Source organism: Betta splendens, chromosome 21 (genome assembly GCF_900634795.4).
Source record: "Betta splendens chromosome 21, fBetSpl5.4, whole genome shotgun sequence".
Lineage (NCBI taxonomy): Eukaryota > Metazoa > Chordata > Actinopteri > Anabantiformes > Osphronemidae > Betta > Betta splendens.
Window position 1 is genome coordinate 16,175,974 of NC_040899.1, and position 17,726 is coordinate 16,193,699.

The 17,726-nt window shown below is 39.7% G+C and overlaps 1 protein-coding gene across 5 annotated transcripts in view; it reads right to left on the reverse strand.

Moving 5' to 3' along the window:
- Positions 1–17,726, reverse strand: part of LOC114846794 (inactive dipeptidyl peptidase 10-like) — a 130,063-nt gene that overhangs the window by 79,017 nt on the left and 33,320 nt on the right. Inside the window, exons 1-2 of one of the 5 annotated variants that reach the window (XM_055505197.1) lie at positions 4,063–4,241; positions 3,461–3,571 (exon numbers count right to left, since the gene is read on the reverse strand). The exons of 1 other annotated variant lie outside the window; for it this stretch is intronic. Coding sequence is in view for 1 of the 4 variants with exons in the window: in XM_029135868.3 (XP_028991701.1) it covers positions 16,264–16,320 (57 nt within the window). In the remaining 3 variants the exon portion in view is untranslated. Of the gene's footprint in view, positions 1–3,460; positions 3,910–4,062; positions 4,242–16,263; positions 16,750–17,726 lie in introns of those variants that run through there. 3 more of the 5 variants (XM_055505199.1, XM_029135868.3, XM_055505198.1) reach the window with 3 other exon arrangements.

Here is a 17,726-nt window from a genome sequence, read left to right on the forward strand (position 1 = left end):
GTATGTGTTTAATATTGCATTATTCAAGTCCATATTATACAAAACAACCCTTCTGGACTTTTTCGGACTGTTGTAAAACAAAACGTCAATCTGCTTATTCCTGTGGCTTCAAATGGCTAAAAATGGTCCCACTAAAAGCTGTTGGCCTCCTGAATCACCCCTGAATCACACAACACAGCAGCTTAAACAGCAAAGACAGAAGATGCAGCGATGTTGGTGTTACAGATCAACAGAGAGGTTAATCCTGACACGGTTAAAAGGTTTAACGGGTGCGTCTCATTTCCAGTGTCTGCATCTTTGGTCATCTCTTCACTGCACTGCTTTTAAAGTGAGGCTCAATTTTCCATTTCTGCTTTTAAAAGTCATTAGTTCTCATATTGGTGGGATAAGCAGGGATGTCTGAGATCAACCATAAGTGGGACATGGTTATGAAAGAGATAAGAGGGGCAATGTGTGGACCTGCTTAACTGAATTTAATTTTAAATTTTTATCATTTACATAATTAAGTATTTACAGTATGTACATGTATATTAAAGATTCAATATATTAAGATATGCTTTTTCCTCCACAGGTGACCCCCAAATGTGAAAAAACACATTCAGGAGACTGTCACATTCAGACATGTGTAAGGAGAATAATAATACTGGTCATTATAAGCTGAAAGGCTTCATGTCATACCCGCCCACTTACAATAGAACAACGAGAGGTTCTCATGTTGTCATTAAGGAAGATGTGTCCTGTGTAAATCAGGATTGTTTAATGGGGGACTATTACCTATGTTTTTACCCATAGGTAACTAAAGGTCACAGGGATACTAATATGTGCTATTTGCATGTTTACATGTCAATGAAGCAAAGGTCATCAGTAGATGTAAATCATTCGTCATAAGCACTTAATGTGCTGACACATCTCCCAATAAATAAATCCAGAACCAGTGTTAGTCTTGGATAGCACTTCAGTCATATGCTTTATAAGACATGGAAACATAGCTGCCAGGATGACAGGGTTTAGATTCATGGTTTCAGTACATTTTATACAACAGAGAGAACAGACTTTCATGTTAGCAACCGTCACATTGTTTCTAATCCTTATCTTTTTAGGTCCATGTTTTTGACAAAACGTGTGTTTTAACTTTAAATGGAGACAGAGGAAGGTTCTGATTCACATACTTCACAAAAATACAACTTATTGTAGCTTTCAGTCCTGTCAGGTTTGTCCAGAGGAACAAAATCATATAAATCTGAGGTTTTGTCCTTACAGTGTATGTTAGACTCGGTCAGATCAAACGGATCCAGAAAATTAAGTGTAAGACTGTACATTAGCAACACTTGAATTTTAAAGTTCTGAAACATTCACAAATCAACTTTCAAGATAATCCATTCTGCAGCACCGCTTATATCAGGTTCTCATTTTCTGCAGCCCTTTAAATTGTATGGCTAATTTTTAGAGCTGACTCTGGTTTATTTTAAGTTAGATGGTAAAAATAAAGGAAAGTAAACATGTTCAGAAATGCATTATGAAGTTTATATTGTATATTTTTGTGCGGCATATAACACATCTCCGATCCAGTTCAACTATTGTAAAAATGAGAAATGAGCCAAATTAACGGTTATAAAGTAATTTCGACGTAAACTACATTACTATAGGGCCTAGAGAAGAAATAACACAAACTCAGTGATCTCATCCTAGCCTGATATGGACAGTCAACCCATCCATCGATCCATTTTCTACCGCTCATTCCCAATGTGTCTGGAGCCCACCCCAGCTGTCTTTGGGCGAGAGGCAGGGTACACCCTGGACAGATCGCCAGTCCATCACAGGGCAACACACACACGCACACACGCACACACACACACACACACACACACACACACACACACACACACACACACACACACACACACACATTCACACCTACGGGCAATTCAGAGTGACCAATCAATCATCCTAATGCACGTTTTTGGTCCGTGGGAGAACCCGGAGAGAACCCACTCAAACACGGGGAGAACACTCCACACAGGAAGGAAAACCCGGGCGGTCAACCATGTCTAGCAAATATATAAATAAATGAATACATAAATCAATTGTGATATGGATGTTCTTAGAAACACAGCAGTCTGTGAAAGTGGAGACAGATGCGAGGCTCCAGGACATCCCATGGTATCCCTAGAAAAAGTAGTCAACTATTTTCCTGTTAACTTTTTTTAATAATATAAGTCAAGCTCTCAGAAGGGCAGCATAGAGCAGATCAATATTTCCCCCTCAATAGAACATTATGAACCTTTGAGAGGAGCCTGTCTGGGATGTAGTGTAATATACTGTAACTTCTAGGATATGGGATTCTGCAAGACACCAGTTTCCTTTTCCTGCAAATAACTTCACCCCGTTGACATATTCTGATCTTTGTCTTGACAGAAACATAGACAAGTTGTCACAGTCCATGTTCCTCAACAGTTGCTGCATTAAAACTTTGGAGCTGTATTGATTCATTCAGGTTCAGATACAATATTACAGATCACATTAGTACAGAGATAAGCAAAACATGACGGGGAAAAACAGAGGTTTAGTTCATCAGCTGACACGTGTCAGTGAATTGATGCACCTTCATGGAAATACAACTAACCCTGTGTCACTAGTTTTTCTCATTCATCATGAGAGCCTACTCATGATGAATGGTGAAGTCAAAACTGAATCATTTTCATTCCCAAGTTTGCACAGGAAAAACAAGGAATTGGATGTGTCTGATTTCATTTTTTTGTTCCCTCTCATAAATTACTTACATAGTACATCATTATAGTTATTTACATAAATTTGCAGTCCACTATGTCACAGGAGTGTGGATCTTTATATTAGTAACAAGGTGATCACTGATATAATAAGTATCCACTGGCTGATTCAAGTAGAAAAAGGGGAATAGTCTAATAATAGTTCATCTAATCTAGATGAATACATCATATTTAAAGTTGCTACAACAGAATGGTCCTCAAAGGTATTATAACTCCTTGGAGGTAATTCATGGTTACCTTTTTACCATTTCAGGGCCACAACAGGGATGGGATGGCTGTAAACTAAACAGCACTTTGACATGTACTATGCAGATTACATGTATATTACAGTAGACACTGTACTTGTTATGATCACTCAGACTCCACAAGTGGTATCTTCGCACTTGCAGCACTAAAACCTCTGCCACTAAAGCCACTGCTGTAGGGGAGGCTTTATTTATCACTGTTTGTCACTGTCAGTCCCACATAACAAACTGTTTACAACCTAACACTGTAAAATAAGAAAAGTGCAAAGACAAATGATGGGGAGCTGATGAGGAAACAACCAGTGTGTCAGCTTGCAGCTTGCTGTATCTCACAGCTTTGGAAGAAATGTTTTTCTTGGCTTTGGCTTTTCTTTTCTTTCTTGAATATTTCCGGCCAACGTATTAATTTTGTTTTGGCTTGTACTGTACCTGTTGGCTCCACTATGGTCTGCAGCTAGTCAGAACTGTCAAGGGCAGGTACTGGACACATTCAGACTTATATGGCAGTTGCTTCTGGCACCTAGTGGACTAATATGTAAGCTAAATAAAAAAACACAGAAAGTAACATAATATGAATATAATCTCTCCATATGTCAGTGCAGATCAGGTTGTCTTGCTACCTATCCAGGTAGCTCCATTTTAAGACTGATGAAGCTTTCTGGAGGCAAACACTTCAGATGCCATGACTCAACTTCCAGACATTTTCCTCATAACTGCTAAAGCATAACAACAATAGTTGACGAGATTTGAACATTCCACAAAACCATCAACTTTGTCACTACCTGACAATGTTGGCTACATTGAGCTGCAGCAGGTGATTACTACTACTGATACATTAGCGATTCCACATTTAAAGGTTTGTTGTATTGTTTTGTTTTCTATTTAAACATTTATGCTATACATGTACACATAGAATATATTAGATTAGGATTTAAGACCCACAAACAACAAGCTGCTGTCCCCCTATCACCACATCCAACTGCTAATACAAATGATCAGAAGCTCATCAAGATCCATAATAGGCTCTTTACCCTGAAGGTGTCACTTGACTTCAAAAGGAGGAAAACACAACAATAAAGCGATGTTCCTGGATGTCAGCACTGACATAGACTCCATTTGGGGACAAGTGTCTATTCTTCTAAACATGTTAAGGCAAAAGATAAAACAATAGCGTACTCATCCATTCGAAGGCAGGCGTTCAGTTTGGGGCTTTGGTTTTGTATTCCTATAATATTCTGTAGTAACATGATATGGATGAAGCCAGTGTGGGCCCCTCTGAAGGGAGGTGGGGGCACCGGATGGATTTATAGATAGAGCTATCTGCTGAATGCAGCCTTTCATATCTATGCCAATGAATTGAAGCTTTCCAGCCAGAGATATGAGAGCGCTGGTAGTAAGAGGCAAAGCGAGTCCAAATGCACAAACCCATTCTTTCTACTGACAAGCTGCTGATATCCCTTCCTAAGCACAGCGCATCTCATGAGCTGACCACTATTAAAGTCTGAAACTATCTGCTTAACATCTCCACGTTTTAATGTCTCGAAACAACAGATGGGTTTAAAGCACTTTCTTTTTAAAAAATCTTCTGTCCTTGCTCTGTACAAAAAAATTTCAGAGTTGAGGAGATCAACATAAAAAAGTCTTATGAGACCTGTTAGTAGGAAGTTCAGCCCATAAGCTGCAGCTACAGTCTGCCCTACGAGTATGAGCCGGTCTCACGTTTACGCTGTCTGATATTTTTGCAGTGTGAGACTGCAGCCTATTGGACATAAGGCAGTATTACAACAATGTCCCCTGTAGCTCTATGAGCAATTTATGTCTCTGTTATTAGAGTGAGCTTGACAGTATAATGTATTGGAGATGCCCAAGGCCATGACAGGAGCAAAGATTTAAGTAAGGCGTACATGTATCATGTGAGCACTGCAGGTAGAATGTAATAATTATTAGAATTGAGGGGTGTGAGTCACTCTGGGGTTAAGCAGAGAATTTGGCAGATGGTGCTTGCACCAAGGAACGGTGATCAGCGGATACAAGAAAAATGTATAGGGTTTTATATTCACAGTCATAAAAGCTGTGACATTAGTTAATTCAACAAAATTGGAAATTAATTTTACAAATCCATCCATTAAATATCTTACTCACTGTTAAAGTTTGCAGATGTTATCACTGCAACCTTTGAGTCATCATATCATGGCAGTGCAGCATTTGCACAACATATCAAAGAAAGAGACATATTTCTAAACAGCAAAAACGAAATTGAATTGAATATGTAAGTTGACAAATTACATTCATCCATACATTTTCCATTGCTTATTCCCATGCGGGGTCGCAGGTGGTGCTGGAGCCGATCCCAGCTATCTACCGGCAAGAGGCGGGGTACACACTGGACAGGTCACCAGTCCATCGCAGGGCAACACACAGACAGACAACCATTCACACACACACTCAAACCGACGAGCAATTCAGAGTGATCAGTCTTTGGACCGTGGGAGAAAGCCAGAGAACCCGAAGAGAACCCACGCGAACATGGAAGGAGCATGCAAATCCACACAGAAAGGCACAGCACCCTGTCCGCCCCCGGGAATCGTACCCAAGCGGCGACAGTGCTAACTGTACCACCGTGCTGTCAACTTACATATTTACCTAATATGAAAGTGATTAGAATCTATATCTAAACAAGTCCCTCTGGCTGCTTTGGCTGTTGTCACATGAGAAGTGGGTGGGTTCAAACAAAAGGCCCTACTGTGTCTGCTACTCAGTCTTCCTGAAAAAAAAAGAACACTGTTCTGTACTTTTGTAGGGGAATGTGTGAAGGATGTAATTAGTAGAAACGATGTTAACATACCTCTGTCCCAGCTGTGGCAATAATCTGTTGACCAATTGCCTTTTACCAAAAGCTTCTTAAAACATGCATCTACATTAAGACATATTAATAAAAGAAAACAGCATACTCATTTTGCCTTTGATCATTTGAAAGCTCACAGGAAGGTATTGGATTGCACCAAAACTTATTTCTCTTGTCGCTGTTAATGATTTAAAACCTGCTAATGCACCGAGCGTAATGCAAACAGAGCCGGTAGCTCACAGGCAACCTGCACCATCTGTCCATCCTCCAGCAGAGCTTCTATCACATAAGGTCTGAATCTATTAAGCAGCTTTGACTGTTTATGACCTGAGGCAGAGCTTTTATGTGACACTCTGCAAATGACATCATAGATCTTTCAGGTACAAAATGGCCCCTTTATCATTAAGATTGTGATTTCTAAGTGTGTGGGAAAACTGCTTGGGTTAATGACTTTCTTGTGGTGCAGCATTTTAAAGCAATAGTCTTCTCTACCTGACATACATTAGTGAAGCAGTTTAAAAGAGTCGGAGTTAAATCTGGTATAAAAGATTGAATTTTCACACTTATTTCCAGAAGTGGTTAACATTTAAAGGTTGCATGTCATTTGGTGATTTCCACAGTTTTGGAAAACAAAATGGCAGCAAATAGATAATAGAATATAGACACTGATAAGTTATAAATTAGAAAAAAATTGTTATTGACAGTAAAATGTATTCATATATGTATCACTTGCTTACATTTTCACAGAAAGTAATGGATTGATTTTGGTATGCAGCACATTACACAACTGCTTCTGCTCCTCTTGTCTACTTCATCCTCTGCAGGGCACCACTGACGTTATGGAAACTGGAGCGTAATCATATATAGAACATCAGGAATGGCAGAATGTTGTATGTTAAAATATAAATGTTTATCAAAACTTTTTCTGAGTTCATTAAGAAGATTAGAGTGAGCTTGGGCAACAAGGCTATGAATATCTGTGCAGGAGGTTTGGCCCCGTGTTTTCTTTCAGACTCAGTCAAGGTTTGTCCAGTTGAAGAACAGAAAAAATTTAAGCACAAATGTTGCAGAAATCCACAGTCCTATGCTCTCAGTGAATATTTATTTCAGTCCTGGAGAGACCAAGTTCTGCAACTATGCACTATGCACAATAGGAATGTTAAATTGCACATAAACTAGTCCTGATACACTTATTCATACCTGACAACTGTTCTAGATGCACAAAAGTATGTTTTAAAAGAACAGGAAGCTAATCTTGGAGCCACAAGAGGTCAAAATGGAAGCTAGGGTAAAAGAGTTCAATATAAAAAACACAACAGACATACAAAACCTACAATCTACTGCTTTCTAGATTTTTTTTAGAAAATCCTTAAAGCAGGAACAAACAAAATACAGTACTAACAAATAGAGTAAATGTACAAATAAAACATAAAGTGTAAAAGTAACAAACCAGTCAGTTGAGCAGCCTACTCATATAAGCCAACAAACAGACAGGACCGCTGGGCAACACTGGTTTTCTGAATCTATTTGTTTCATTTCACTGTCACACTTTTTCACCACAGGTCTGAGGTGCCATGAAACCCATCCACACATTCCATGTTCTCCCCTGATGGCTGAAAACAACAGTGATGTTTTGGCAGACCTGTCAAGGAACAGAGACAGCTTCTAGTGGCTGATATGATCAAAGTTCTCACTGCCAAGATAAGACAGCATCAGTGTTTTATTACTGTAGGTCTACTGTAACTTTAACTGACAGGTACATGTATCTGTCTCTTTGGGTTAGTTCAGCCAAGTGGCAACAAAATGTATAAAAAAACAGCAACATGTGTCTGGATCTTAGCATCCATGGTACAGTGCTCAGGTACAGTGTACCTTTTGGAGTTGAATTACTGTAAAGTGTGAAAACCACTTTTGTCTCAAACCTTTTCTCTTTTCAATCATTCTGTACATTGCTGCCTTGTTTGTCCTGCATGAGCGGTGGTTTACTGTGTGTATGTAGTTTGTTAGTTACTTTCATTGATGGTACTAGTTATTCACTTTGCTATAACAAGTGGAAATAGTGCCTTTGTGAGTGGATTATTGCCTCATCATTCATCAATTTGTTTTTCTGTTGTCTGCTGCTCATGTAGGAATTCTAAATGCTGTAATAATTGTAGTATGTGTAAACTTTGTATTTTATTTATTCAAACCTGTCGTTAGACCATTTTACTATGAGCAGTTCTATTGTACGTACTTAGCTGAGAGTCACTGTGACTCGTTTCTTGTGACAAAATAATTGAATTTAAAAATTACCTTGTTAGTACACTAAGTAAGTGGAATCGGAGCAGTATTGGTTTGCTGGTCAAGAATCCTGAAGGTAAGACATATTCTTACTGAACTCATGCAAGTTCTATGATTCACAGATATATACTGTAGATATAAAAAGCATCTTTTTCTTTTTTTCATGTTCATTTTACACGTGTCTAATTTACAGTGGTGAATAAAATATTCGCTCCACTATCATCAAAACACAATTATTGCATTCCCTTACCCATTTAGTGAGGTAAGACAAACATTCTACAAAATGAGGCTGATTTTGAAACCATTCCCTCGCCTGTTGTTCTATTTTTGTGCTAGTACAAAACCTCTTTATTGTGGGAATGGCAGGATTATTATGGACATCATTATCGTTGTTCCAACAAGCAATGGCTTTGCTTACCACTCTGTGACCCACTTTTATACTCAGCAGTAGGTGAAACTGTGGACAGTTAAAGACTGCAGCGATCTTGGTAAACTCTTTTTTTGAGATCAAGAAAATATATTTGTAAGAATCAGATTTGAGCTTCAGAGATATAGAACTCACCTCCTTTGAGTCCCCTGGGTGAAACCTATATGGGGATACCCTGAGGAAGACATTACCAGCCACTGCTTAGTTTGGCTGCATTCACTGCTTACTGTACATATTCTGATGGTACATTTGGATGCGGTCCCCACATCCTGTGTCAGATAAAACAAATCTGATCCTTCATTAACACCAGTTATTTACAGTGAAGTGGAGGAGGACAAAGAGGCGAGGTGATCAAATAAAGTTAATACTGTATGTCAATATGTCAAATTTATACACATAGACCCTCTATTCTAAGCTGCTGCTCGGTCTGTTGTAAGGTCATACAAAAATAGCTCAGCATCTCATCAGGTTAACAGATCGGCAGTTGTTTTTAGACTCCGATTTGTTTTAAGATCTGACATTTAGAAAGCTGTAAATAGTCACATTAATATACCTGCGACTTTAATTTGCATAACACAAAATTTGACAGATGAGAATAATCTGTTGGCTTGACCTAGTTTAGAAAGTTGGTTGCTTTCCCCAGGATGTTGCTTGTATGAACAAAGCAGCACTCTAAAATAAGGTATAATCAAATCAAGGGCTTCCAGTTAATGTTTGTGCTTTGAAAGGAAACGGAGAACAGTCAATTACTTGCTAAAAAATTAAGGCGTCATCCTTTTTACAGTCTCAAACACAAAATTCATTACTAGATTTACTTGTATTGCTTTTACTGCAACTCAAAGTGATTGCTCAAAGGCAGAAACAGATGTACAGTATAGTAGCATCACTCTGAAGTGTTGTGTGAAGTTCAAATGTGTTCTCGTGTCTAAAGAATCAAAGTTAATAAAATGTGATGATTTAAAATACAATTTCTTGTTGATAAGCATAAATAAAGGCATAGTTCAATTTGAATTACTGCATCGAACAGAACATCAGCTCAGGTGATATTTAGATATTAAAGCCATCATCACAGCACATTTATCAAAATGGGAGGAAGTCATTATCTTGTAATCCACATTTGAACCTATTACATTGATTGGTGTCCACATTCTCTGCTGTAACATAGACTAAACACAAAAAATAAGAGTTGCATAATGATAAACCTCAAACTACCACATCACTATTACATAACAGCATTTAACAAAACCAACAAAAAATACTGATGACTTGAGCCATGATGAGCCAATGAGTCAGAATCAACCTGATAGAATCTGATCACATATACATCCTGCTATGAAGGTTTCATTTCTGTTTGTAACTTGTTACAGTAATAAGATACAGGCAGCTCATGTGGAGGTTTTTTTCTCCAGCTCACTGGCTTTAAATGAACAACACAAAACAAGACACAGGCAAGATGGCAACTTCACATCACCTTATAGCTCAGTGGCCACTTTGACATAGTGCCTGCTCCCTGGGGCACACCCAGCAGGCTACAAGGGAGACACAGGGTATGAGGGCTGAAGGGGACGCTGTATTGTAAGTCAGTGGGGGGGCTTAACTAGCAATTCCTACTTTTTCATGTGACCTAGCAGGATGTGTGGTTATAAGGTGAGAGTGGGGACAAAGTCACTCAAACTGGCCCTGAGGTTTTGCACGGGAGCATATTACAGCAGCCAATGCTGTAACTTGCCAACATTAGCTATTAGCAATGTTTGCAAAGCATCTGTGAAAGCAGTTTTACTTGTGATATTGTTATGTGGCATCCAGACAGCGCTGTACAGACAGCTAACAGCTCAATGCCTGTCTGTAAGCAGTTCACCGCACTGATTTGTTCATAGACATCTGCCTCAAACCATAAACATCTAAACTAAAGAAACATTGTCACTTGTCAAATACCACAAAACATCTGCAGTAATGTCATATTTTACCGTCTCACCAGATTTCGCAAAGTGGCAGCAAGTTTCAATTCTTCTGCCATTTGACTGATGACTAGTGTTTTGACTGTACAGTTTTGAATGTGTTTCACTCCTGGGGTAGAATTTCCATAATCTCTGAATCTATTTGGTTTCTACAGGCTTATTCCCATATGTTGGTTTAGGGGGAAAGTTTCTCATTTGCTCACGTGCTATGGAAAGTTGATCTGCAGGGAATGTGACCGCAGGAGGCTGACAGTCACTGTGTGTCCCACGGTGGGCGCTCCCCTCAAGCACCTGGCTCTCTCCCTGCCTCCCCAGTGAGACCCTTTCTCTTGAGACAGCAGCATCACACTGTGCCATCAGGCAGGCTGGGACACTAATGAATCTGTTTTGGCTGAACTTAGCCTTTTGTACACCTTGATTTTACGTGTCCTATTTTGTTGGGAGGAACTGATGTTTGTGCCATGTGCAGGGAGAGCTTACACCTCAAGCTGTCCATGCCAGCTGCTAGGCTGCTGTAGCACTGTACCATGCTTATACTATTGCATTGACAGAAGGCCTGCTGCCTCTCACATTCTTTACTTCTTTACTTCAAATTCTTCACTTCAGGACAGGTTGCCCCTTTTTAATGGAGCAAACTTAAATGTATAGAGTTGCACTGTTGCACTATAGAACCCTCACAGTCATCACAGCTCCAGCTCCTAACAATTACTCACTGATGCATTCACAATAGACTGCAATTTGTTCATTCATTCATTGTAATGCAGCAATTTTATATAAATGACCTATTGAACATGTCAATCTTATGCACAACTATAGAAGAATGGTTTCCACTGACACATAGACTGTAGAGTGAGTGTCATACTATATTAGGTTTGAACCAAAGCTTTTTGACTGTCTGACTGATTGCAGACACCTAAACTCACTGAATGCACAGGTTTAAGGATCATGTTACTCTATGGAAGAGAATCCAGAGACAGCTACAAGCCAAACGTTGAACACACATGCAGGTACAACGTATACAATTCTATAAACACTGTTCCACCATTCTAAGATGTTCTAAGATGAGATGGATGATCTTATCTACATTGGTTCCCAGACCTGATGCAGTCCAGCACCAGGTGACATGGATAATAACACAGTTGCTGAAGAATCCAGATGGAACACAATAATGTACCAACAGCTGATTGCCAAGCCACGGTATGTAATCACAGCTGTCAGATAGCCATATGTGTTGAAAAAGAACTGTATGGACCGATGAGCCCTCCACTATGAGAAAAATGTGTTAGTCTAAGAAAATGAGCCTTTTCTGTGTGATCACCCGAGATGAGCCACCTGGGGGAATCCTGTGGCAAACAAAAGGAAGTGGCTCATTAATTCATCTCTTAATCGTATTTAGTTCCAACTATCACATAAACAGAAAAACGCACATAAATTGCAGCTCTGCCTTTCTCCAGAGAGCAACAGTCTATTTCATAAGCCTCCATCCGCTGCATACAAAGCAACCAGAGGAGAAACATGTCTTTTTTTGTTTTCGGTTTCTGCCAAGATATAAAGCCAAAGTCAGCTGTTTAACTATTCCACCTAAAAATCCTCATCTTTTACTTGAGAAACCGATTGTTTTAACTCGTAATCTTCTGTAATAATTAAACTTATTGAGGATAGATGTGAAATATGTAGGTATGGAAACTGTTAATGCTGACAACTGACACACAACTTAGAGCTACAAAGCCCTTGGGTGCAACTTCTTAAAAAGCACAATTTATTTGAGTAGCAGCCACTGGCAGAAAGAAGAACAGTGAACCAAGAAGCTGTGGCATTGTTGATTTGGTTGAAACAGCAATCAGAAAGTGAAATTAAATTATAACTGCTCTGATGCTCAGTCTGTAATATCCATCCATCTATTTATAACCACTTTATCCGGGGCACCGGATAAACCTAAAGTTCATGGCCATAGGTGAGGGTAGGAACGTATTGACTGGTAGTTCCACAGCCGACCACCTTCACTGAAAACAGTTGTCGAAGAACTGCTTCCCCCTCGTGAGGCGTCAACTGCTTGCCAGAATCTCTTTGAGGCCGAAGGTTAGTCCTCCTCCAAGGCCTCCCCAAACTCCTCACAGGCCCGAGTTTCTATCTCCGCAATAGCACGGGCTGCAGCATGTTTGGCCTGGGATCCCCAGTTGGAGCGCTTTCCAACACTCCCTCCAGAGACGGCCTCGTAGTTCACATTGCTATTCGGCTCAAAGGCACAAACAACAGTAAGTGACCTATCCTTGACCCGAAGGCACAGGGAAGCAACCCTCTCGTCTACTGGGGAAATCTACAGTACAACACATGGCAGCTGAGCTGGGGAGCCACCAGGCGCTCGCATGCAAGCCCCAACCCTGGGCCTGGCTCCAGGGTGGGGCCCCAGCTGCGCCGGGGGGGCGAGGTCTCGATCCTTGTTTTTAAACTATTCATAGGGGTTTGTGAACTGCTCTTAGTCTGGCCTGTCGCCCAGGACCTGTTTTCCTTGGGAGGCTGTACCAGGGCCTACCAGGGGCCCCAGACAACATAGCTCCCGAAGTCATTCAGGCACACAAACTCCTCCACCACGTTAAGGCTGCGGTTCAGGAGGAGAGTTTGTAATCTTAAGTGTGAATGTAGTGTGACAAAGTGAGTGAGAGCACTCCACTTGTCCCTATTTAGTTTTAATATACATTGCAACCTGTTTGAAACCACACACACATACTCACCAGGTAGGAGACAAAGGAACAAGCACCCAATTACTGTACTTCCTCCTTTTAAAACCTCATGACCTCATCAGTGATGTCATAGGTGAGAGCAAAATGAGGGTGACTTCACACACATCCTTTTAGTTTATGTCTTAAAGCAGTCGAGAAGGTTGAGTGTCTTGAATATATTTTGATTAAACATATTATGTGTTTTAGTGTCAGAAATGTTTATTGATATATTCCGCCTTTCAGCAGCAGTGTGTTTGGAGAGAAGGGTTTGGACGTCCCCACAGAGGAAATGGGTTGGCCTGACAGAAGGCTGACCCTGAGATAGTATTTGACCAGTGTGTTGTGGGAGGTGAGCGAGGAATGACCAGGTAGTGCAGCTGTGTGTACAAGTGGTTAAATTGAGATATTATGGGAAAAATAATTGCTTTGTTAATTAATTATTATTTATATAAATATGTATCATACACAGCTGTTAAATAAATCAGTTCCCAGAATTTTAGAACAGTTGTGAAGTCTGCTTCCTACTTTATTAGCCCTCGTGTTACCTGACATGTAGGAAGACAGAAGAAAATCAAAGTAAAACTGTAATTTTACAGCTAACATGTATATCGATTGAATCAGAGGCCAAGAACACAAACAACTGTACAGCTACTAGCAATATATGCGTTTACTCCTCCCTCAAAGCTAATGATGGGGCAAAGTCACAAAGTCATTCACCTTTTTCTGCAGTTGGTTTCACAGGCTGCATATGCTGCATGTATTGAGACGTGTAGAGTGTAGCAAGTACCTACTGTAGGTGTTTGAATTGGTTTCTGCAGTTGCACACCAGTAATGCACTTCTAGAAATGGCAGTATCAGTTGAGCCATCCATTAGGCTGTAAGTCAGCATTTCCAGAGTGATATTATCCATATTGATTGGATTTATTGCTATTATTTATAGAACATCTACAGGCACTAATGGCATCGATCCACTGACTTTCCTTGTGTGTTAGAATTATCATCCTTCAGCATTTCATGTCCCAGAATGGATTTTTATCCTATTTTCAACCGTGGGACCAACACTACTTACGTTAAAGGTTACAAACACTGTTACCTCATATAATTTTATCATCTACTGTGCGTGTGCTCGTTTGCTCGTTTGATTGTGGGGATCAAAGGGACGTCACCTCATGTCCCTGTTTTATGTCAATCACCTTTACCACATTTTTTCACATCCAGGATGTAAGGACTTCCTCCACCCTCGGTTTTTGTGTACACTGATACAGTACTTGGTTACTGTTGGTTTGTTTAATCTATCTTCTCCTGTTTGTAGTTCCTGAGTTTTAATTTAAGTGAATTGTTTTGCACAGTCTTGAGGGTTACTTGGTTTCTCCATCTTGTTTGTCTGTCTGGACTAGTCTTATTTAGAAATTCACAGTAAATGTCTGTCTGTCGGCTTCCAGTGGCCAAAACGTCAAGTTCGTACTGTAGGTCTGTAGGTCATTACCTTCTCAGTCAATCATTAAGAACGAAGACTAAGGCAACCAGTAAGTGCCAAGTGTCTGAGATGGCAACAAACTCCAGCTGAGTCCAAACACTGCAGCTTAAGTCCTCAATATTACCAAGTAAAATCCCACTTACAGTAATTCGTCAGATCTTTGCTCCAGCTTCATTTGTGCCAGAGCACAAGGTGTTACTGTTGGTTTACAGCCAACAATAGCTGGATCAGCTAATAGGAGCTTTGTTCAGTTTGTATTTAACACTGCCTTTCATCAAATGATTCTGGGGCTCCTATTTATATCACAGCACTGAGCTGCCATATTTATTTCAGCTTAGTCATTTGAATTTTAGTGTGACTCTACCAATTTAATCATATCCAGATATATTCCTTTTTATGTTCGTTTTAATTTTATTTTTTTTTAAATGCAGTTTTATTTAAGTAAGTGATGATGAAAGATGTTGCTGTTCCTGAACAGTTGGTCTCTGCTCAGTTATTTTTTATAACCCCTTTTATTCTACTAAAGCTTTTACGTTATTACTGCAAATGACTATATACGTTTAGTTTAACAGTAATCATTAAAACACATTTATTCTAGACTCTAGAATAAATGTGTTGTAATGATAAGAGTTGTTGGAATTGCCTCTATAATCTAGAGGCAAATACAACAAATCTTATTATCTTACTATAAAGTACAAACATTTACTTATTTAAGCTCCAAATAAATAAGAGACCCATAGGTACAGAGTATGTTTCTAGTTTAGGTGTAGGTTTTGATACAACTGCAATAATCCCAAGTGAGGGGAGTGTTATTTAAATAACTTGTGATTTCTCATCAAATAACCAACATTGGATAATAACAGAGGAGACTGTACCTTTGAGGAGTATTTTCTTATGAGCACCAACCTAGCAGCTAAACAGAACTAAAAAGTGCAAGGAAGTCCCCAGGCTACAACTCTATTAGGTGCAGTATGTTCCAATACTTTTATATTCAAGCATATGCCCCAAAACAGAGGCTGAAAAGTCAAGCGGTAAATGATGAAACTCTTAGTAAACAGTGCTGTGCCGAGGACAGTCTCCAGCTTGCTCATGTGTTTTTCAACACAAACCTAACTCACACCCTCAAGTCAGTAGCAAAAACGTTGTCATTATATACACTAATAAATGATAACATTTATTTCATCATATGCGTCTATTCAAAGTTACATAAATAATCAAATCAAGTGGATGCGCTGGAGGGGGCGCTTCCTCTCAATGCGTTTATCTGATATTAAACAAACACTAAGACCCCTAAGATACAAGCCTGCAAATGATACACTTAATTTTAATGACTCGTTACAACTTTCGTTTTGTCCCATAACTTCTCGAATACGCGTCTACCTTCACTTCCCTAAAATTTTAAAGCAAATTGGCAATAAAGTAAGAGTGAAGCCCTCGGGGTTTCACTAACACAAACAATGGCACCAAGTAGTAAAAAAGCTGAAACTGAAAGGGAGGCGCAACAACCGCAAACGTCGGTTCTTACCTTTTCGTCTATTGAGTATCTCCGCCCGTGCTGCGCCGCTCCTGCGCTTTGGTTCATGTTTCAGCACCGTGAACAGCTCCAGCAGCGATCGCCACAAATTCACAGTCAGACACAAGAGAATCACCGAAACGCGCAAACCGACTGCGTTCAGGCTGCTCGCCGGTTCGTCGTTCTGTCTGTGACACGCGCAGTGTCTCAGCCAATGATGCCTCGTGCGTAAAGACTTGCTCCACTGGTGCGCGAGCTGAGAATGCAAACGGACTGTTCATTCATCCGACAGTGATGCGGAGTTAAATCTCACTTACCCAAATATAACATAACAGCAAACGGTCTGGCTGCCAGACGACGGAAAGAAGCCTCATAATCCTCCAACAATATGTTTTTCTAGTAAATCCTAAGTCGTTAGACATGGACAGAGAGTTTGTGGCAGAATTCTAAACAGAGAGCATTTATTCTGTGGGGACAGATTATATAACTGATAATGTTTGTTACATGCTTCATTAGGCTGAAATGCATTTCCTCCATGGGGCTTCACTGTTTTTGTTTGTTTGAGAGCTTTAACCACTTTTACAAATGTATTTCCAAACATTTTTGGAATTATATATGTGACTTGTTCTGTTTGACAAAGGATGTCTAATGTGGATGGCTACAGAGAGGTCAAGGCCGAGTTGCAGAGTCTATCTCTTATTTTATGTGAGTAAATGATGTGTTTCTTTTGGTGCAGATTGACCTAAGGCTTTGCTGTGATCACTCCACGTCATACTTAGTTATTAAGTTATGGTGTTGAGTTAATAGATGCTGGCTGTGTGTTTACGTCCCTAGTCAAACATTTGAGAGTCTAAATTTAAATGAGGTGAGGTTTTAGTTGAAGTATTGTCATTACTGAAGATCTAGGCTGCCACCTTTTCTGCCAGATAATTTCTCTTCACGGCGTAAAACTGAGCATTACTCTATAATAACATGCTTTAATTGTGCCAAAATTCTTTCTCTATGTTCACAGTGGTTTATTATCCAACAATCCCCAGAGAGTCCTTAGCATCTGGAGTTCCCTCCAGGGGACAATGATTAAGGGGTTATTGTGTCAGATGTCAGTGGAGACTAGTTAACATAAAAAAGATGTGAAACGCCATTACCATACACACAAGTATCCATTCAATCAGAATCAATTAGAATACATCCACTGGTGCAAATCAAATGTTTCAAGATTTCATGTCTAAGCAAAAAAGGTCCTGGTGGGTTTTTTTGTTAGTCAATGTAAATCAGCTCAGGGATACTGAAGTAATTTCTTAATTAGAGCATCTGAGACAAGAAGAGGATTTTAAAGCAGATACAGGTAGACACTTAACAAAAATATTTAAAAGTTCTGGTCACTAATTTCTTAAAGCAAGGAATATGAAAAAAACAGGTTAGTGCATTTCCTTTGTCGATGATATTGTAAAACATAAGTACCTGTTAGTCAGTGA